This window comes from Leucoraja erinacea, chromosome 31 (assembly GCF_028641065.1).
Source record: "Leucoraja erinacea ecotype New England chromosome 31, Leri_hhj_1, whole genome shotgun sequence".
Classification (NCBI taxonomy): domain Eukaryota; kingdom Metazoa; phylum Chordata; class Chondrichthyes; order Rajiformes; family Rajidae; genus Leucoraja; species Leucoraja erinaceus.
The window spans coordinates 4,177,133-4,199,692 of NC_073407.1; the positions used below are offsets into that span (position 1 = coordinate 4,177,133).

Below are 22,560 nucleotides of genomic sequence, written 5' to 3' on the forward strand. Positions count from 1 at the left end.
GAAAATGAGAAGATTTTTACCAAAGAACTTTTATTTTTACGAGGATGTTTCCGTAACCGGCTTCCGTCTCCGCACTAGTATCTTTGCTCCACTACGGGATCTTTGGTGCGGAGACGGAAGCCGGTTACGGAAATGGGGCCGAAAATTACCCATGAATCTGCCCTTGACCGTACTACATCTTTTTCGTCGAGTGATCTATCTTGCTCGCTATAGGATCTTTGCCCACCCACCACGGTAATCCTGGCTTCTTTAGGTCATTTGCTTTTTAATTCAGCGGGGCGTCGAGACAGCCTCACGGCCGGGCGGTGAAATGATCAATCATCAGCCTCCATACGCTATAGGTCGTGGCTCAGCGCTATCAATTTACTGCTCAACCTTCCGACCAGCGAACACCCCCCCGTACACTAGTACCTATCCTACACACTAGGGACAATTTACAGAAGCCAATTAACCTTTGGAGTGTGGGAAGAAACCGGAGCACCCACGCGGGTCACGGGAGTGCGTACAAACTCTGCACAGGCAGCACCCGTGGTCAGGATCGAAACCGTTTCTCTGGCGCTGTAAGGCAGCAACTCTACCGCTGCACCACTGTGCCACCCTGATGTGAAATATATGATGGGTGCAACAGCACATTAATGTTGTATCTCTGCCAGCACGTCAGACGTGGAGCTGGGAAGTGGGTAGAGGCCAATAGTTTGATTGTTGTGATGGAGATAATTGTCCACTGGGTTCCCTCCGTTGTGATTAATCTATGATTTGTCGGAGAAGCTCGGTCCCAAACAAAGCCCTCCGACGGCCCATGATTACTTTTGAAAGAAACGTTGTTTCAAAGCAAATATCAATATTGAGAAATCGTGGAGAAACCGGTGCTGAATGTGTGGGTAAGGAAATGCCTGACATTAGCACATCAATGTAAGCCGACACGAAGCCTGGTGGATTCGCTGAGTCAACAAGGAGCAGCCTACCCTTGTCTTGGCAACGGCATTGCACCAAACGCATAAGCCCATCAGTAAAAGTTTACCGTCAGAATTTAATTACATTCGTGCAGGGATGAAATCCTTGAACATTCAGCGCGGCACGGTGGCGCAGCGGTAGTTGCTGCCTTACAGCGCCAGAGACCCAGGTTCGATCCTGACTATGGGAGCTGTCTGTGCAAAGTTTGTACGTTCTCCCCGTGACCGCGCGGGTTTACTCTGGTTTCCTCCGACACTCCAAACACGTACAGGTTTGTGAGATAATTGGCTTCTGTAAATTGTCCCTCGCGTGTGTAGGATAGTGCTAGTGTACGGGGGTGATCGCTGGGCAGTGCGGACTCAGTGGGCCAAAGGACATGTTTCCGCGCTGTATCTCTAAAACCTAAATTCAGCCCAGCTAATAGAAAAAGTCAAACACTTCTGCATCCCAGATACATTAACAAACAGGCAGGCAGGAACTGGCACTGTCATCCAATTAGGCAGTAGTTAGGCAGTATTTCTTCAACTATTATTGTAGATTATTAAACTTTGGCGATACAAGGAATTGCAGGTGCTAGTTTACAATAAAAGACACAAAGTGCTGGAGTAACTCCGCAGGTCAGGCAGCATCGCTGGGGAACATGGATACGTTCAGAATCAGTCTGAAGAAAGGGCCCGCCTTGAAATGTCACTTATCTAGAGGTGACACCTCCCGTCTCATGTTCTCCAGAGATGCTGCCTGACCTGATGAGTATCTCCAGCATTTTGTCTCCATCTGGTATAAACTGCAGGTCCTGTTATTACATTGCTCAAGCTTTGGTGTTAGCAGCTTGAATTCATCAGTGTTACCCACGCACTGAGAACACAGCTTTCCATCGTTATTTTTTTAGAGATACAACATGGAAACAGGCCCTTCGGCCCACTGAGTCCATACTGACCATCGTTCGCCTGTTCAAACTAGTTCTATGTTATCCCACTTTACCATCCACTCTCGACACATTAGGGGCCAATTAACCTACAAACCCACACATTTTTGGGGTGCGGGAGGCAGCTGGAGTGGCAGTCTCACAGCGCCATAGACCCGGGCCCTGACCTCTGGTGCTGTCTATGTGGCGTTAGCACGTTCTCCCTGAGTCCGTGTGGGTTTCCTCCGGGTGCTCCAGTTTCCTCCCCCATCCCAAAGATGTGCGGGTTTGTGGGTTCATTGGCTATTTACTCCGCGTGTGCGGGGAGTGGATGAGAAAGTGGGATAGCAGAACTAGTGTGAACACTCTGACGAAGGGCCTGTTACCATTTTGTATCTCTGAACTGAACTAAACCATACAGCTATCTTGTGTGAGAGAAATGCCATCCAGAAGTCTAGATTAGGGAACCAACTTTACATTGCAGCTGAAAATGACACGGAGTGCTGGAGAAACTCAGCGGGTCAGGCAGCATTTTTGGAGAACATGGATATGTGACGTTTTGGGTCAGGACCCTTCCTTCTTACATTACAGCTCTGATGATTTGGGTTAGTTTACAATATGGCATGTTGTGCTGTCTGTAAGATCACCTTTCCCTCTGCTTTGCCTTGCAGCCTTGGGAGCCGCAGTGTTTCTGCAACAACTTCGCCCTCGAGATCAACTGCAGCGATTCCTGGGGCCAGTCACTGCTGATATCCACTGAAGCTGGAGTACTGCTGCTTGATGGTCAGTGACAACAGTGACAATCTGCCCACAGTGTCCCTGTGTGTGTGTGTGTGTGTGTGTGTGTGTGTGTGTGTGTGTGTGTGTGTGTGTGTGTGTGTGTGTGTGTGTGTGTGTGTGTGTGTGTGTGTGCGTGTGCGTGTGGCTGTATGTGTGTGTGTGTGTGTGTGTGTGTGTGTGTGTGTGTGTGTGAGTGCATGTGTTTGTCTGTGTGTGGATGCAGCTGAGTGTGTGCCTGTGTATCTCTGTGAGTGTGTGTGCTTGTGCATCTGTGCGGACATGCATGTGTGTGCCTGGTGCATGAGTGTATGTTTGTGTGTGTATGTGTGTGTGCATCTGTGCGTGTGCATCCGCATGTGTGGATGTGTGTGCGTTTGTGTGTGTATGCACATGTGTGTGTGTGTGTGGTTGTGCATGCCTGTGTGTGCGCGGATATGTTGCCAAGCATATGAGTGTGTAAGTGTGGGCGAGTCTGTGTGTGTATGTGAGTATGAATGTGAATGTGGATGTGTGTGTGTGCATATGTGTCTATGTCTGTGCGTGTGACTGCATGTGCGTGTGCGTGTTATAAGTTTATGTTCGGATCAGAATGCACAGGAAACATTATCAAAGTAAAAACAGTCAGTCTGTCTGAGTGTGGGTTTAGCACGAGAACATAAGGGACTGAGTGTGGTACATACCTCAGTCATTAGCTCATTTTCCAGTTTATTCTGTGCTGTACTAATGGCCCTGTTCCACTGTAAGAGTTCATTCAAGAGCTCTCCCGAGTTTAAAAAAAAATCAAACTCGTGGTAAGTACGTAGAATGAACGTAGCGGGTACGTCGGAGCTCGGGGACGTCTCTTAGCGGCTCGTAACGCTAACGGCAGGTACTCTGGAAACGCGATAAGCTCGGGAAGACTCATGAAGATTTTTCAACATGTTGAAAAATGTCCACGAGAGCCCCGAGTACCGACGAGCGGCTATTACCATAAATCTCCGAGTTCGAATCAGGGCAAACTCGGGAGAATTCTTTGAATGAACTCGTACAGTGGGACTGGACTTTAAACCCCTTCACCAGCACCCCTGTATGTACTCATCTGATATCCATCGCAGTGAATCAGTGGCTCAATCTTAAACCCTTCATCAATCTCCCGAGCTTCCTCCCTCCCTCTCACCCCCAATTCTCCATCCCCCTGGGATATCTGTAATCCTTTAGTTCTTACATCCCAGATTGTATCTGTTCCCCTGGGTCCTGAGCCTGGAATTCCCTTCTGTAATTTCTGAGGGTCGTCCTTCAAGTCCCCCCTTTGGCCCGACACTAAATCTCCCGCAAACTGGTGTGAGATTTGTTACAATAAACATGTTAAAATAACAGAGTTGTGCAGCGTAGAAACAGGCCCTTCAGCCCAACTTGCCCAGAGCGACCAACATGTCCTATCTACACTAGCCCCACCTGCCCGCGTTTGCCTCCAAACCTATCCTATCCATGCAACTAATTGTTTCTTAAATGGTGCTATGGTCCCTGCCTCAACGACCGGCCCCCTCTGGCAACTTGTTCCATACTATTTGTGTTGACTTCATAGTTATGGACTTCACATTCTGAATAAACAGGACCCATGGATTCACATGATGCTCCGTTGTGCGTGTAACAAATATCGTTGTGGTGGTCACACAGGGAAGATATCATAATATTTGTGGCTTCATTTTCAGATGTCAAATAACATTCGAAATTATTAGGAACTCAATCTTTGCAATGACGATTAAATTACCAAATTCAAAATCCCCACAGGTTTAAATGCCTTCAAAATGAATGAATATGATGTATGATATTCTCAAATTCTGCACGTCTGCCAGAATCTGCAAGGTTCGTTATTGTCCCTTGCACCGAGGTACAGTGAAAAACTTTGTTTTGCATGGTATCCAATTAGATCAGATAATACTCTACATAAATGCAGTTAAGCCAAACTCAAGTACAATAGGCAGAGCAAAAAGGGGAAGATACGGAGTGCAGAATATAGTTCTCAGCATTGTAGCGCATCAGTTCCACAGACAAGAGTCTGTTCGTTCAGTATTCCAGCATTGTAGTTGTGGGAGCAAATGGAAAGGCCACGGTGTTCGACGTAACGGGCGATTTATTAAATCTGGTGCTCGCCAGGAGACTAGTCACAGCCGATCTCCAGAGCTCGACTCAGGCACAGCTTTTACATTCTCAGCTGACAGGTTTACGCAGAAACTTGATTAACAGTAAAACTCAGTCTTGATTACAGAGTGTCGAGAGAGACTCAGAAAGACTTAATTAGGTAACAAACGAGGTCTTAATTACAGATAACATGATTATCCACAAGTGTGGCACCCTTGGTGTGGCACGGTGGCGCAGCGGTAGAACTACTGCCTCACAGCACCAGAGACCCGGGTTGGATCCTGACAACGGGTGCTGTCCCTATGGGACCGCGTGGGTTTTCTCCGGGTGCTCCGGTTTCCTCCCACATTCCAGAGACGTGCAGGTGTGCAGGATAATTGGCTTCTGTAAATTGCCCCTAGTGTGTAGAATGGAATACATGTATGGTGGATCGTTAGTCAGTGTGGACTCGATGGGCTGAAGGGCCTGTTTGCATGCTGTATCTCAGAGGTGTCAGATGTTATGGGGAGAAGGCAGGAAAATGGGGTTAGGAGGCAGAGACAGATCAGCCAAGATTGAATGGCGGTGTAGACTTGATGGGCCGAATGGCCTAATTCTGCCCCTATCACTTATGACCTAATATTCTCCAAACTAAACTAATGGGCATGTCCCACTTAAGCAACTTTTTAGGTGACTGCAGGAGACTATGCTGTCGCCACATGGTTGCCACCTGTTCGTGGGTTGTTGCCGGGGAGTCACCTTCATGGTCGTGAGGAGTTCCCGCATTCTGGGAACTAGTCGCGGACTCATTATGGTCTCCGCAAATTTTTCAACATGTTGAAAAATTAGCAGCGACCAGAATGAAGCCGCCATGGAGAGTAGCGAGAATTCTCGTGCCATAGGTGGGTCGCCAGGAGGTCCTGGTGGGTTGTCAGGAGGTCGAAGGTTCTCGTAGGTTGTAGCCGGTGCTGACCAGTGAACTTCATTGGCTCATTGGGGATTAAAAAACGTAAGCAGTAGTTTTCAGAACCAAGGATAACCAACCGGTAATGTTAAATATCCGCCGAACTTCACAGCCGTGTATCTCTGACTTCTTAAAAGTTGTCTCCACTCCTTCTCCCCCCTCTTTTAAAGGACTTACCGTACACTGTGCTTTAGCCGTCTGAATTACAGCGCCAGCCTTTCTGTTCATCGCGGTGTGTGTCTGTATCACATTGGCTTTGCACCGTGTGTGAATTTCTAGGGGTCACTGAGACACACAAGCTGTGGGGGGATCTTATAGAAACGTACAAAATTCTTAAGGGGTTGGACACGCTAGATGCAGGAAGATTGTTCCCGATGTTGGGGAAGTCCAGAACAAGGGGTCACAGTTTAAGGATAAGGGGGAAATCTTTTAGGACCGAGATGAGGAAAACATTTTTCACACAGAGAGTGGTGAATCTCTGGAATTCTCTGCCACAGAAGGTAGTTGAGGCCAGTTCATTGGCTATATTTAAGACGGAGTTAGATGTGGCCCTTGTGGCTAAAGGGATCAGGGGGAATGGAGAGAAGGCAGGTACAGGATACTGAGTTGGATGATCAGCCATGATCGTATTGAATGGCGGTGCAGGCTCGAAGGGCCGAATGGCCTACTCCTGCAACTATTTTCCATGTTTCTATGTTTCTAAGCTCTCCGACCACGACAAGGTTGCAATCCAACGGGGAGATCCTGCACACACTGGGGACAATTTACCAAGCCAATTAACCTGCAAACCTGAACGCCTTTGGAGCGTTGGAGGAAAACGGAGCACCCGGAGAAACCCCACGCAGGTCACGGGGAGAACGTGCAAACTCCGTACAGTTAAGCACTCGTGGTCAGAGTCTAACCTGGGTCTCTGGCGCTGTGAGACAGTAGCTCTGCTGCTGCGCCACCGTGCCACCCTTCCAGAGCAGAGGTCAATCAACATTTGGTCAAAACTAACAGCTAGGGACAAAGGTTTGAGTGTGCGGGGCCTTGGGGATGGGTTGGAGACAGTGGGGGAAGGGAACATGGTCCAAGTCTGGATAGAGTGGACGTGGAGAAGATGTTTACACTTGTGGGACAAGAATAAAAAGACATACCTTTAGGAAGAAAGTGAGGCTGAATTTCTTCTCCCCTTCCCAGTTCTCCCACAAAGCCGACTGTCTCCACCTCTTCCTTTCTTTTTCCCACCCATCCCCCTTCCAACATCAGTCTGAAGAAGGGTCTTGACCCGAAACGTTGCCCATTCCTTCTCTCCATAGATGCTGCCTCACCCGAGTTGCTCCAGCATTTTTTGTCTACCTATGAATTTCTTTAGTACAAGGACAAAGGACAAAGGACATTTATTTGTCACGTACACCAAATGGTGTAGTGGAATTTGTCTTGCCTTGCAGATACAGATTAGACACAACATTAACGACATTTAACAATAAACGTAAAAACATCCCCCCACAATGGTTCCCACTGTGGGGGAAGGGCACAATGTCCAGTCCCCATCCCCAGTTCACCCATAGTCGGGCCTATTGAGGCCTCCGCAGTTGCCTTTACGAAGGCCCGATGTTCCAGGCCGTTCTCGCCGGGTGATGTAGCTCCGGCGTCGGGAGAATCCTCACGGTGGCTTGGGACACCTGAAACAGCCGCTTCCGTACTGGAGACCGCGGCTTCCAAAGCCAACAAGACTACGCTGGATGGATCTCCACAACAAGACTGTGCAGGATGGGAGGAGGTGTAGCTGTGATGGATGTGGCAGTCTGTAGATTTGTCGTGGATATTCATGGATAAATTTGCCCCTGGGTGAGAAGCAGAGCGATCCAGGGAGGTGTGGGGAGGCTCAGAGATGGTGTGAAAATGAGGTCAGGGTGGAAACTAGCTGCAAAATGATGAGTTTTGTGAGCTCTGTCTTGCCAAAGGTGTCTTGCCGGTAGGTAAAATGCCCACTAAACTTTATTATACTTCTTAAAAGTGGTAACACCTTCCCCCTTCTTCTCCCCTTCTCCCTCCTTCTCTTCCCCTCTCTCCCCTTCTCTCCCCTTCTTTCCTCACCCCCCTCTCTAAAGGACTTACTGTACACTATGCAGCCCTCTTTCCTTCCTCTTCATTGCTGGTGTGAATTTCAGGCAGCGCTCCCCCACTTTCCCTGGCCCCTGCCTTTGCTTGCGTGTGTGCTTGTGTGTTGCTGGTGTTGCGTGTATGTGTGCACGTGCGTGTGTGCATGCGTGTGTGCAGCGTGCGTGTGTGCGTGTGTGTTTCCGTGGTGTGTGTGTGCGTGCGTGCGTGCGTACGTGTGTGTGTGCGTGCGTGTGTGTTAAGTGTGTGTGTGCGTGCGTGTGTGTGCGCGTGCGTGTGTGCATGCGTGTGTGCGTGCGTGCGTGTGTGCGTGTGTGTGTGTGCTGTGTGTGTGTGTGCGTGCGTGTGTGTGCGTGTGTGTGCGTGTGTGTGTATGTGCGTGTGTGTGTGTGTGTGTGTGCATGCGTGGGTGTGTGCGTGTGTGTGTGTGCCGCAGTGGGACAGCCCCTTTAATGACGATATCTCTCCTTGCTTCTGAGGGAGGTGAGAGGGTTACTTTGTATTTCCCTGGGCTGCCTCTGTGGACTGTGGTCTGATTTGATCACTGGTTGCTCTTGTTCCACGCAGAGGGCCAGACCCCGGTGCCCGTGTTTGACAGGACGCTGTCGGTGAAACAGATGGATATTTTGGAAACTCAGGACCTCTTCCTCAGCCGAGTTGACAAAGGTAAGGCACAGTGGGGATTAATTAACACTGGAGCCAGACAGTGGGACACAACATGGAGACCCCATAAACTCATAAATCACAGGATTATATCATTACATTATCCCAGAATCACCTGTAATGCCCAACCCAGCCCTAATTTCTAATTCCTAATAAATCTGAAGAAGGGTCTCGACCTGAAACGTCACCCATTCCTTCTCTCCAGGGATGCTGCCTGTCCCGCTGAGTTACTCCAGCATTTTGTGTCTATCTTCGATTTAAATCAGCATCCGCTGTTCTTTCCTACCGATTTCTCTGCATTGTCCTTTACATAGTCATACAGCACGGAAACAGGCCCTTCGGCCCAACCTGCCCACACCAACCAACATCACCCATCTACACTAGTCCCACCTGCCTGTGTTTCGCCCATATCCCAATAAATCTATCCTATCCATATTCCTGTCTAAAAGTTCCTTAAACATTGCGAAAGTACCTGCCTCAACTACATTCTCCAGTTGCTTATTCCATATGCCTACCCCACTTTGTGTAAACTTACCCCTCAGATTCCAATAATATCTTTCCACCTTCCTATGCCCTCTGGTTCTTGATTCCCCCACACCAGACAAGAGACTGTGCATCCATCCAATCTATTCCTCTCATGATTTTATACACCTCTCTGCGATCACCCCTCATCCTCCTGCGCTCGCAGAGAATAGAGACCCAGCCTGTTCAACCTCTCCCTATAGCCCAGACCCTCGAGTCCTGGCAACATCCTCATGAATCATCTCTGCACCCTTTCCAACTTGGCAGTACCTTTCCTATAACATGGTGCCCAGAACTGAACAAAATCTCTAAATGCGGCCTCACCAACGTCTTATACAACTGCAAGACGACCTCCCGACTTCTATGTGCAGGAAGGAACTGCAGATGCTGGTTTAAACCAAAGATAGATACAAAATGCTGGAGTAACTCTGCGGGACAGGCGGTATCTTTGGGTGGCGTTTTGGGCCGAGACCCTTCTTCAGACTTCTAACTTCTATACTCAATACTATGAATGATGAAGACCAATGTGTCAAAAGCCTTTTTGACCACCACATCTACCTGTGATGACACCTTCAAGGTAGCATGTACCTGGACTCCTCGATCCCTCTGCTCTACAACACTCCCCAGAGCCTGACCATTCACTGTGTAAGTCCTGCCCATGTTAGACTTGCCAAAATGCAACACCTCACACTTCTCTGTATTAAATTCCATCAAACCATTCCTCAGCCCACCTGGCCAATCGATCCAGATCCTGCTGCAATTCTTGACAACCATCCTCACTATCTGCAGTACAACCGACTTTTATATCATCAGCGAACTTGCTAATCTTGCCCTGTATGTTCTCATCCAAATCATTGATGTAGATGACAAACAGTAACGGGCCCAGCACCGAACCCTGAGGCACACCACTAGTCACAGGCCTCCAGTCAGAGAAGCAACATTCCACCATCACCCTCTGCTTTCTTCCATGGAGCCAATTTGCTATCCATTCAGCTATCTCTCCTTGGATCCCATGTGATCTAACCTTCCAGTGCAGCCTAACATGTGGAACCTTGTCAAATGCTTTGCTGAAGTCCATGTACACAACATCTATAGTTCTGCCCTCATTTACCTTTTTGTCCACATCTTCACAAAACACAAAAAAAAGTTTGCTTGTCTGTATAGAGTCCAACTCTTTGACTCCATGTGTAGATGGGGCATCATGCTCGGCAGGGGCAAATTGGGCCGAAGGCCTGTTTCTGTGCTGCATGACTATGAGTCTTCTACCTGGCACCTTAGTTCTGCAGGTGAGACTGTGGGCAGCCATCACAGCCAACCCGTGCAAATGCTTGGCCTTCTTCCAACAGGGAAGGATGCACGGCTGTTTGTCTTCAGGCTGAGCTCCATCAAGAAGGCTCTGGAGGAGAGGCAGATGGTGAAGAGTAAATCCGATTGCAAGGACAACAGGCTCGAGAAAACAAAAGGTAATGTGCCTGTTGTATCAGCGTTCGCACGTCACGTTCCTCAAGAAGACCAGGCTTGTAGCAGCGGGGGGATGTGGAGAAGGATTTCATCTCACACAGAGTAGATGTGCGTTTCCCAGGCTAGTGGGCATAGCTTAAAGATGCAAAGGACAAAGTTTAAAGGAGATATGATGAGAACCAAAGGACATTCTCTGGTGGTGAATCTGAACATAATTATGAGAGCGTACTTGAAATCCTCCCCACAGAAGTTTTCAAGTTTGGGTTTGAGTTTAGTTTATTGTCACATGTACCGAGGTACAGTGAAAAGCTTTTGTTGCGAGCTCACCAGTCAGCGAAAAGACAACACATGATTACAATTGAGGCATGCACAGTGTACTGATACATGATGATGGGAATAATGTTTAGCGCAAGATAAAGTCTAGTGAAGTCTGATCTAAGAGAGTCCGAGGGTCTCCAGTAAGGTGGACAGTAGCTCAGGACTGTTCTCTAGTTGTTGGAAGAATGATAAAAGCCCTGTCCCACGGTACGAGTTCATTCCAAGAGTTCTCCCGAGTTTGCCCTGATTCGAACTCGGAGATTTACGGTAATGGCCACTCGTCAGTACTCGAGGCTCTTGTGGACATTTTTCAACGTGTTGAAAAATCTTCACGAGTCTTCCCGTGCTTACCTGCCATTAGCGAATCTTCCCGAGTACCTGCAGTTAGCGTTACGAGCCGCTAAGAGTCGTCCCCCAGCTCCGACGTACCTGCTACGTTCACTCTCCGTGCTTACGTTACCACGTTTACGTTTTTTAAACTCGGGAGAATTCTTGGAATGAACTCGTATCGTGGGACAGGGCTATTAGTAACGGTGTCAGAGGTTATGGGGTGAAGGTGGGAGAATGGGGTTGGGAGGGAGAGATAGATTGGCGGAGTAGACTTGATGGGCCGAATGGCCTAATTCTCCTCGTACCACTTATGACCTTGTGGTTCAGTTGCCTGGTAACGACGTGTGGTGTGGTGTGGTGTGGTGTGGTGCCCCCTGCAGGCTGCCACTTGTACGCCATCAACACGCACCACGGCAACGAGCTCCGCATCGTGGTGGCCATCCGCAACAAGCTGCTGCTCATCACCAGGAAAACCATCAACAGGTCCGACAGCTTCCCCATCCTGCCGCCGTCCACAGACTCACCCGTTGAAGACTTCCAGTACATCAGGGTAAGCTCTGACCTCGAGCACGGGTAGTGCAAGGGGGTGGCACAAGGAACTGCAGATGCTGGTTGACACCAAAGGCAGTTGCCTGGACCAGAGGGTGTGAGCTCGAGGCAAAGGTTGAGCAGGCTGGGACTCTATTCCCTGGAGCACAGGAGGATGAGGGGGTGATCTTATAGAGGAATAGATCGGGTAGACGCACAGTCTCTTGCCCAGAGTAGGGGAATAGAGGACCAGAGGACATAGGTTCATGGTGAAGGGGAAAAGATTTAATAGGAATCCGAGGGGTAATTTTTTCACACAAAGGGTGGTGGGTATCTGGAACGAGCTGCCAGAGGAGGTAGTTGAGGCAGGGACTATCCCAACGTTTAAGAAGTAGTCAGACAGGTGCATGGATAGGACAGGTTTGGAGGGATATGGGCCAAATGCGGGCAGGTGGGCCCAGTGTAGCTGGGATATGTTGGCTGTTGTGGGCAAGTTGGGCCGAAGGGCCTGTTTATATGCTGTGTCACTATGACCCTATAGACACAAAGAGCCTGTTTCCACACTGTATCTCTACATTCAACTCTAAACTGAGAACAATTTGCAGAGCTAAGGGAAAATAAGACTGATGGGTTGATGTTCTAGAAGTCAGTCCAGGGTTGATGGGCTGAATGGCCTTATGAATGGACTCAATGGATATTTTTAAGGCAGAGACGGATAGATTCTTGATTAGTACGGGTGTCAGGGGGTTATGGGGAGAAGGCAGGAGAATGGGGTTGAGAGGGAAAGTGCGATCAGCCATGATTGAATGGCGGCGTAGACTTGATGGGCCAAATGTTGCTCCTATCACTTATGATCTTATGATCTCCAAACTAAACTAAGTCTAACGAAGTTGTCAGTGGATCTAAAATTCTGTCCCAATGATGGGCGCACACTATGACATCATCAATGGATCTCCTGAAACTAGGGTGACATCATCGCTGCATTCCATGTCTCTGCTTTTGGTCTTTGCCTGCGGTTCCCTGTCCCCACATTAGGACGATCCACGAACGTGCCGCCGTTAATCTGGTTTCCACCCCAAGTTCTTTAGCCGCCCCTCTTTGTCCTCATACTGGGGGAGGGTTAGAGACTGGGGGGTGGTGGTTCGTTCCCCTTCCCCCCTCTCCGCCCCATCCCTGGTAGTCAGCGTGTGGCCCTGGTTCTCTCCGCAGGAGATCTGCCTGTGCGACCCAGCGGCGGTGATGACGCTGGTGGACGGCCCCACCGGGGACAACGACAACCTGATCTGCGTGGCCTACCGCCACCAGTTCGACCTGGTGAACGAGAGCACGGGAGAGACCTACCGCCTGCACCACGTGGACGCCAGCAAGGTGAGCCCCCCGCGGCCCGTGGGATACGGGGGCCCGGGGCAGAGCGCCAGGACCCCGCGGCCACCACCGGGTAACGATCAGCGCTCGGCCGTCTCAACGCCGGGGCCGGCGGGAAAATATCTGAAGAAGATAGACACAAAATGCTGTAGCAACTCAGCGGGACAGGCAGCGTCTCTGGAGGGAAGGAATGGGGGACGTTTCGGGTCATGGCCCTTCTTCGGGCTGATGTCAGGAGAGAGGGAGACCCTACAGAGATATGGAAGGGTGAGGTGTGAAAATGAGACATCAAAGGGGACTAAGTTCAAGGAAAATGTAGAATAGATCGTTGTTCGCCACGGGAAGGTGACAACGAAGCAGACAGAGATAAAATACCTGTCTGAACCTAACACAAGATGAAACAGTGGTTCAAGAGTTCAATTGTGAAGAGATATTAAAAATACAGAGTGGCGCGGACAGCACGGTGGCGCAGCAGTAGAGTTGCTGCCTTACAGCGCCAGAGACCCGGGTTCCATCCTGACCACGGGTGCTGTCTGTGCGTAGTTTGTACGTTCTCCCCGTGACCTGCGTACGTTTTCTCCGGGAAGCTCCGCTTTCCTCTCACACTCCAAAGACGTGCAGGTTTGTAGGTTAAATGGCTTGATAATTATGTAAATTATACCCTAGTGTGTGTGTGTGTGTAGGATAGTGTTAGCGTGCGGGGATCGCTGGTCGGTGTGGATTCGGTGGGATGAAGGCCCTGTTTCCGTGATGTATCTCTAAACTAAACTGAAACAACTGAGTTATTGGGCTGAGGAACTGATGGTAGAAGTGATGAGGTGCCTGTTCTGCCATACTCAGATCTTTGACTTCAGCACCGCACTCTTGCACAATCTCTATGTCCCTTGATCTTAATCATCATCATAATCAACATAATCATACTTCATTAGCCAAGTACGTTTAGCAACATACGAGGAATTTAATTTGCCATTGAGTCATTCCAACAAATAGCAACGGGACACACAAAATACATTTTAACATGAACATCCACCACAGTGACTCCTCCACATTCCTCACTGTGATGGAAGGTGAAATTAACACTAATGTAAACACCCACTAGGGACAATTTTTATGCATTCAATGTGATCATGGCTGATCATCCCCAATCAGTACCCCGTTCCTGCCTTCTCCCCATATCCCCTGACTCCGCTATTTCTAAGAGCCCTATCTAGCTCTCTCTTGAAAGCATCCAGAAAACCCGCCTCCAATGCCCTCTGAGGCAGAGAATTCCACAGACTCACCACTCTCTGTGAGAAAATGTGTTTCCTCGTCTCTGTTCTAAATGGCTTACACCTGATCCTTAAACTGTGGCCCCTGCTTCTGGACTCCTCCAACATCGGGAACATGTTTCCTGCCTCTAGCGTGTCCAAGCCCTTAACAATCTTATACGTTTTCTTATACGTAGACCTACAGCTCCAGTGGCCCAGGTTTGATTCTGACACCAGCCCAAATTCTGAACGTTCCTCTGAGATGCAACTCCTAGGTCTCTGAGCGAGGAAAGCAATGAGGGCCATTTGAGAGGTGGGCCGTTGGGAAGCTACCTGGCGGGGAGCCGTCGAGAATGAAGGGGGGGGGGCCTAGCCCTGGTGGGGGGCTGCTTGCTGTGGAATTCGCTGCCACAGAAAGTAGTTGAGGCCAGTTCATTGGCTATATTTAAGAGGGAGTTAGATGTGGCCCTTGGGGCTAAAGGGATCAAGGGGTATGGAGAGAAGGCAGGTACAGGATACCGAGTTGGATGATCAGCCATGATCATATTGAATGGCAGTGCAGGCTCGAAGGGCCGAATGGCCTACTCCTGCACCTATTTTCTATGTTTCTATGTCTATGTTTCTATTACCCCACATGCACTAGGGACGATTTACACTTGCACCAAGCCAATTAACCTGCAAACCTGTACGTCTTTGAAGTGCGGGAGGAAAATGAGGAACTCGGAGAAAACCCACGCAGGTCAGGGGGAGAACGTACAAACTCCGTACAGACAGCACCCGTAGTTGGGATCGAACCCGGGTTTCTGGCACTGTAAGGCAGCAACTCTATCACTGAGTCACCCTTGGTTAGTAGCGTGGGCTGTGGTAGAGGTGGTGAGCACCATCTACAGGTGATCTCTCAGACCCCGGATGTTCTGGGTGGATTACTGTGTCTACTGCACACCAGGGTGCGAGCCTCAGCCTGTGGTCACCACCCTGGTACAGGTGAATGCAACTCATTTATCTGTGCTGCCTCATTCCAATGGATCCGTGGAGAGTTGCGCAGCACCAGCTATTCATCAACCAAAGCGCCAAATGTCTCCTGCCTTCCCCGAAGAATTCTTTACACGTTCTCCTCATAACCTCATAACGCAGTGATTTACGACATTACTACCTCCATCATAGGTATTTTAAGTGCTAAAATCTAACCATTTAGACATTGCCATCCCTTAGAAAGGCCCTCGGAATTTGTATTTTCCTGAGCAATTTCAATTTTTTATTTTGAACCTAGAACAGTACAGCACAAGAACAGGCCCTTCAGCCCACAATTAGGGTTGGCACGGTGGCGCAGTGGTAGAGTTGCTTGCCTTACAGTGTTGGAGACCCTGGTTCGATCCCGACTACGGGTGCTGTCTGTACGGAGTTTGTACGTTCTCCCCGTGACAGCGTGGGTTTTCTCTGGGACTCCGGTTTCCTCCCACACTCCAAAGACGTGCAGTTTTGTAGGTTAATTAGCTTTGGCAAAATTGTAAATTGTCCCTATTGTGTGTAGGATAGTGTTAGTGTGCGGGGTAATCGCTGGTCAGCATGGACTCGGTGGGCCGAAGGGCACTGTATCTCTAAACTAAACTAAAGATTTCCTGCCTATCCATGTGCAATTCCAAATCCAGTCATTTGTCTCAAGTCTAATGTCTGCTCCGAACATGGTGCAAGATTAAACAAATCTCTGCCTCCACACCATCCATATCCCTCCACTTGTATTTCTATCTAAAAGTCTCTTAAATGCTACATTTGTATTTCTCAAACTGTAATATCAAATTTGTTATCTAAAGTTCTAACTCCAGGCAACAGAATGCTTATCCATAGCAACAGAGTGTCCCTCAGCTATGCACCATTGAAAGCACACTGTCGGGTCACATCACAGCTTGGTTTGGGAACAGCACTGCCCAAGACCAGAAGAAATTGCACAGAGTTGTGGATGTATCCCAGTCCGACACACAGACCAGACTCCCCACCATCGACTTGTAGAAATATAGAAAATAGATGCAGGAGGAGGCTATTCGGCCCTTCGAGCCAGTACCGCCATTCATTGTGATCATGGCTGATCGTCCCCAATCAATAACCCGTGCCTGCCTTCTCCCCATATCCCATTGATTCCACTAGCCCCAAGTGTAGACTCCATCTACACTTCACGCTGCCTTGGAAAAGCAGCCAAAATAATCCCCGGTCATTCCTTCTCCCGACTCCCGTCCGGCAGAAGATACAGAAGCTTGAAAGCGCGCACCACCCGACTCAGGAACAGCTGCTTCCCCTCTGTTATCAGCCTTCTGAATGGTCCTTTCATGAGCTCGGGTACTGTCCGATTCACCTCTACCCCATTGGACTTTGTCTATGGAACTGGTGCTACAATGCTGAGAACTATATTCTACACTCTGTATCTTCCCCTTTGCTCTACCTATTGTACTTGAGTTGGACTCGATTGTATTTATGTACAGCACTATGTGACATGTTCAGCAGCCAGCGAGGTTTAACCCATTAACTTTTTGAACATCGAACAGTACAGCACAAGAACAGGCCCTTCGGCCCAACATCTCTGTGCCAAACATGATGCCAAGACCAACTCTTATCTGCCTGCACAGCACAGAATCCATATCCCTCCATTCCCTACAAATGGCACAATCGTATCTGCTCCCCCACCACATCCTTTTAGTTTAGTTGCAGGATTGTAGGTTAATTAGCATCTGTAAATTGGAGTGTGGGAGGAAACCGGAGCACCCGGAGAAAACCCACGCCGGTCATGGGGAGAGTGTACAAACTCCAGACAGACAGCACCCGTAGTCAGGGTCAAACAATAGACAACAGGTACTGGAGTAGGCCATTCGGCCCTTTGAGCCAGCACTGCCATTCAATGTGATCATGGCTGATCATCCCCAATCAGTACCCCGTTCCTGCCTTCTCCTCATCTCCCCTGACTCCGCTATCTTTAAGAGCCCTATCCAGCTCGCTCTTGAAAGTATCCGGAGAACCAGCCTCCACCGCCCTCTGAGGCAGAGAATTCCACAGACTCACCACTCACTGTGAGAAAAAGTGTTACCTCGTCTCCGTTCTAAATGGCTTGCCCCTTATTCTTAAACTGTGGCCCCTGGTTCTGGACTACCCCAATATCGGCAACATGTTTCCTGCCTCTGGCGTGTCCAAACCCTTAATAATCTTATGTGTTTCAATAAGATCCCCTCCCATCCTTCTAAACTCCAGAGTGTACAAGCCCAGCTGCTGCATTCTCTCAGCAAATGACAGTCCCGCCATCCCGGGAATTAACTTTGTGAACCTACGCTGCAAACCTGGGTGTCCGGTGCTGTGAGGCATCAACTCTACCGCTGCATCACCCAGTGCCACTGTGCTCCTCCATTAACCCGTTTGACCAACTGCCCTGACTGGAGCTAGAACTCTAAGTGGCGAACTACAATCCCAAATAGGTTTCATAGGCAGACCGCTGGAGATTTTCAGCCATCACAGTGATACCAGATCTTGTGACTATCCTGGCTACTGGGAGTCTGCTGTCTTTCCATCAACACATAGGAAGCCATTCGGCCTATCCAGTCTATGCTGGGCTCACACTCCCCTGTTACTTTCTCTGCACCATCTGTTGCTCACATTCCCATCAAGTTTAGAGTATTATGCCGTGAAAAGCTTTCTTGTTGCATGCTGTCCAGTCAGCGGGAAAGACTATACGTGATTGCAATCAAGCCATCCACAGTGTACAGATACAGGATAAAAGGTATTACATTTAGTGCAAGGTAAAGTCCAATTAAAGATAGTCCCAGGGTCTCCTTTGAGGTAGATGGGAGGTCAGGAGAACTGTCTCATTGGTGAGAGGATGGTTCAGTTGCCTGATAACAGCTGGGAAGAAATGGTACCCTGAAACTGGAGGTGTGTGTTTTCAAACTTTTGTACCTCTTGCCTGAAGGGAGAGGGGAGAAGAGGGAGTGGCCGGGGTGAGACTGGTCCTTGATTATGCTGGTGGCCTTGCCGAGGCAGCGTGAAGTGTAGATGGAGTCAATGGAAGGGTGGTTGGTTTGTGTGTCAACTTCCCCTAGATTCCACCTCTGGAGGAGCCCTTTACAGATGGCAATTATCCTACCTCCACAATCTTCGGGATGTGGGAGGAAGTCCGCATGGTCACAGTGAGAACATACACACTAATAGTTGGCACCAGAGGTTGGTATTGAACCCTGGCCCAATGAGGCAGCATCTGCTCAAGCTGCACCCATCGTGCACTGCAATGGTTTCATCTTTCTGTTTGTCTTGTTGATTGTGTGCCAGGCTTGGCTTATTATTGTTGCTGATGCTACGTACAGTGAAGATGAGGTCAATCACACCGTCCACAAGTACAGCAGGTCGTGCAAAAGAGAACATGAACAGAGGACAGAATGTTGTGTCGAAGCCACAGGGAAAGTGCAGGAACAAAATAGTGCAAGTGGCGCAAGAAGGTAGATTGGAAGATCAGAAATTCACCCTTAACTCATGAGAGGTCCCTTCAAGTGTTTGGAGATACAGCAGGGAAATAGCCCGTTGGCTCATCGAGTCCACACCGACCATCACACGAGTTCTATGTTGTTCCACTTTCTCATCCACTCCCTACACACTCGGGGCGATTTACTGAGGGCCAGTTAACCTACAAAACCCGCACTTCTTTGGGGTACAGGAGGAAACCCTCGCAGTCATAGAGGGAGCATGCAGACGTGCAACAGACAGCAGCCGAGGTCAGGATCGAACCCAGGTCTCTGGCGCTGTGAGGTAGCGGTACTACCCGCTGCATCAGGGACTCACAACAGTGGTGAAGAAGCTGTTCTCAAAACTGGTGAAGGGATCAGATATACTGGTTACAAGGAACTGCAGATGCTTGGTCATAAAACCAGTCTGAAGAAGGGTCCCGACCCGAAACGTCACCTATTCCTTCTCTCCAGAAATGCTGCCGGACCCGCTGAGTTACTCCAGCATTTTGTGTCCATCATTGGCATCAGATGACACAGTTTGCAGACATTCTAATGATTCCTCAAATTTAATGCGTTTAATTATAGTGGAACTGATAAATGCTCAGCAAGCCTGCAGTGTCTGAGGAAGGAGATAACCTTTCAGGCTAACAACCTTTTATCAGGACTGGAGGGGGGAAAAATCACGATAAAACAGTTTTTTTTAGATGCAGAGTAACAGGCAGTGGGGAGAAAGAATCTGAATGTGGTAGAGGTTGAGTAAGGGGTACTGAATAAAGAGGTGAAGATACGTGAGCATAGAAGGTGATGCATAATTAAACAAAACTTTGAGGGCGGCACAGTGGCACGGAGGTAGAGTTGCTGCCTCACAGCGCCAGAGACCCAGGTTCGATCCTGACTACGGGTGCTGTCTGTACAGAGTTTGCACGTTCTCCCTGTGGCCACGCGCATCTTCTCCGGGCGCTCCGGTTTCCTCCCATACTCCAAAGGCGTACAAGTTTGTAAGTTTGTGTAAAGAAGGGTTTCGACCCGAAACTTCACCTATTCCTTTTGCTCCAGAGATGCTGTCTGACCCGCTGAGTTACTCCAGCGTTTTGTGCCTCACTTTGGTGTAGACCAGCATCTGCAGTTCCCTCCTGCACTGCACACGGGTTTGTACGTTAATTGGCTTCAGTAAAACCAAAATTGTAAATTGGCCCGAGTCTGTGTTCATGTACAGGGGTCACTGGTCAGCATGGACTCGATGGGCCAAAGTGCCTGTTTCTATAACGTTTCTCTAAAGGAAAAAAATTGAAGTGGCAATATCAGAATCTTTATCTGAAATTGTTAAGCCTAATCTTGAGTCGAGAATCTTGAGCCCAGTTGAAATCTGTACTGTTCAAAACCAATTTCTATACTGAATGCATTTCGTGTAATTTTCTACATTTGATGTATTGCCCATGTGTTAATATTCATTAATGCCACATCTAATCAGCATGAGTGAAATATTCTAACAATGATAGACACAAAATGCTGGAGGAACTCAGTGGGACAGGCAGCATCTGTGGAGAGAAGGAAAGGGCGATATTTCGGGTCGAGACCCTTCTTCAGACTGCCATCAGGGGAGAGGGAGATACATAGATAAGGAAGTGTAAGGTGTGAAAAGAGGACAAAGGGGATGTGGTTTAAGGAAAGAATAGATCATTGTTAGCTGGGGGCAGGTATCAACAAAACTGATAAAATGTAGTCAGACACAGTCCGACTGGTGGAAGAACTGGGACTGTGGAGGGGATGGAAAGAGAGGGAAAGCAAGGGCTACTTGAAGTTAGAGAAGTCAATGTTCATGCCGCTGGGGTGTAAGCTGCCCAAGCGAAATATGAGGTGCTGTTCCTCCAATTTGCACCAGGCCTCACTCTGACAATGGAGGAGGCCCAGGACAGAGAGGTCAGTGTGGGAATTGGATGGGGGGGGGGGGGGTTGTAACCTTTGTGTAAACATCTGCACCTGCGACCACTGTATAGCTATACGGTTCTCAGTCACTGGCTTTGGTTGATTGACACTGTTGAAGTTAATGATCTCGTGAGCCGCTGTTGGCTCCTGGATACCAGTTCACTGCCAAGATGTGGCAGTGGAATTAAACACAGCAAATGGCGGAAATCCTCAACAGGTCAGACAGCATCTGTGGGGGGAGAAACAGGGTTAATGTTACAGGTCGGTACTCTTCAGTCAGAACTGTAAACAAAATTAGAAATGAAGGGAAAATGTTTAATATGAGCCAGAGATTAGTTTAGTTTAGAGATACAGCGCGGAAAAAGACCCTTTGTCCCACCAACGTGCCGACCTTCGATCCCCGTACACTAACACTATCCTGTACACACCAGGGACAATATAAAGTTTTACCAAGCCAATTAGCCTACAAACCTGTACGTCTTTTTCAATGACCTCCTCCAGCAGCTCGTTCCATACAACTACCATCCTCTGCGTGAAAATGTTACTGAATTGAATCCTTTATCTTGAATCCTTTCAGTCTGAACGAAATGTTGTTGTCTGCAGCCATACATGTAATAATAAACAACACACAATAAACACAAATTAACATCCACCACAGTGAGTTCACCAAGCACCTCCTCACTGTGATGGAGGCAAAAGTCTTAGGGTTACTGTCTCTTCCCTCCTCTTGTCCCCCGGCGCTGAGGCGATACCCCACCGGGCGATGGTAAGTCAGTCCCGCGGTTCAAGCTCCACGGCCTGGGGGTGGTCGAAGCTGCCGCCCTCCAGTCCAGCGGATGCAGTTGTTGCCACGGGAGGTCCGGAAAACAGGCATCAACCTGTGACCCGCGAGCTCCCGACGATGTCATCCACTGGCCCGCGGCCGAGCCCCGGATTCAGGTCGCCGCCGCCAGAACGCCGTCTCAGCCGCCGGAGCACCATCTCTGCCCCGCACCGGGCCGCCCTCACGGGACCGTCTCAGCCCCGCACTGGGCCGCCCACACGGGAGCGTCTCAGCCCCGCACTGGGCCGCCCACACGGGAGCGTCTCAGCCCCGCACTGGGCCGCCCACACGGGAGCGCCTTCCAGCCGGGAGCCGGGCCGCCCACACGGGAGCGCCTTCCAGCCGGGAGCCGGGCCGCCCACACGGGAGCGCCTTCCAGCCCCGCACCGGGCCGCCCACACAGGAGTGTCTTAGCCCCGCACCGGACCGCCCCTACAGGAGCGCCTTCCAGCCGGGAGCCGGGCTGCCCACACAGGAGTGTCTCAGCCCCGCACCGTCCACCCTCACCGGAGCGCCGAGTCGAGCCGCTGCCCGAACGCCGCCGCAGCTCAAAGACGGCCAGCCTCGTGTTGGTAAGTCCTGGCTGGCTCTACCTTCGGATCCTCGAGGTCGGTCGCAGGTTGGAGGCCGCCAGCTCCGCCATTAGGCCTCAGCTCAGACGGGGGAAGAGAAGGGGGATACGACAAGAAAGTCGCATTCCCCCGAAGGGAGAGACAGAAAGCCCTGTTTCATCCCCCCCCCCACACATAACACAACCTAATAAACAAAAGTTTAACTAAACAAGACAAAAAAAACAACACAAAAAAGTAAAAACAGACAGATTGCAGGCGAGCCGCAGCCGTTTCACAGAGCCGCCACTTCCGAAATCTTCATGTTCCTATTAAATCTTCCCCCCCCTCTCGCCTTAAATCCATGTACTCTGGTTTACGATTGGCCTCGTCTGGGCAAGAGACTCTGTGCGACCTCCTAATCTATTCCTCTCAAGATGTTGTATACATCGATAAGTTCACCCTCTACTCAACCTCCTGCGCTCCAAGGAGTAGAGTCCTAGCCAGCTCAACCTCTCCCTGTAGCTCAGGCCCACGAGTCCTGGCGGG

At 49.5% G+C, this 22,560-nt stretch overlaps 1 protein-coding gene across 2 annotated transcripts in view; it reads left to right on the forward strand.

Annotated features, from left to right (window-relative positions):
- LOC129711834 (GTPase-activating Rap/Ran-GAP domain-like protein 3) overlaps positions 1-22,560 on the forward strand; it is an 82,638-nt gene that overhangs the window by 25,825 nt on the left and 34,253 nt on the right. For both annotated transcript variants that reach the window (XM_055659788.1, XM_055659789.1), the window contains 5 exons: positions 2,530-2,641; positions 8,373-8,471; positions 10,337-10,453; positions 11,480-11,649; positions 12,837-12,995. In XM_055659788.1, coding sequence (XP_055515763.1) covers positions 2,530-2,641; positions 8,373-8,471; positions 10,337-10,453; positions 11,480-11,649; positions 12,837-12,995 — 657 coding nt within the window. The remainder of the gene's footprint in view (positions 1-2,529; positions 2,642-8,372; positions 8,472-10,336; positions 10,454-11,479; positions 11,650-12,836; positions 12,996-22,560) is intronic.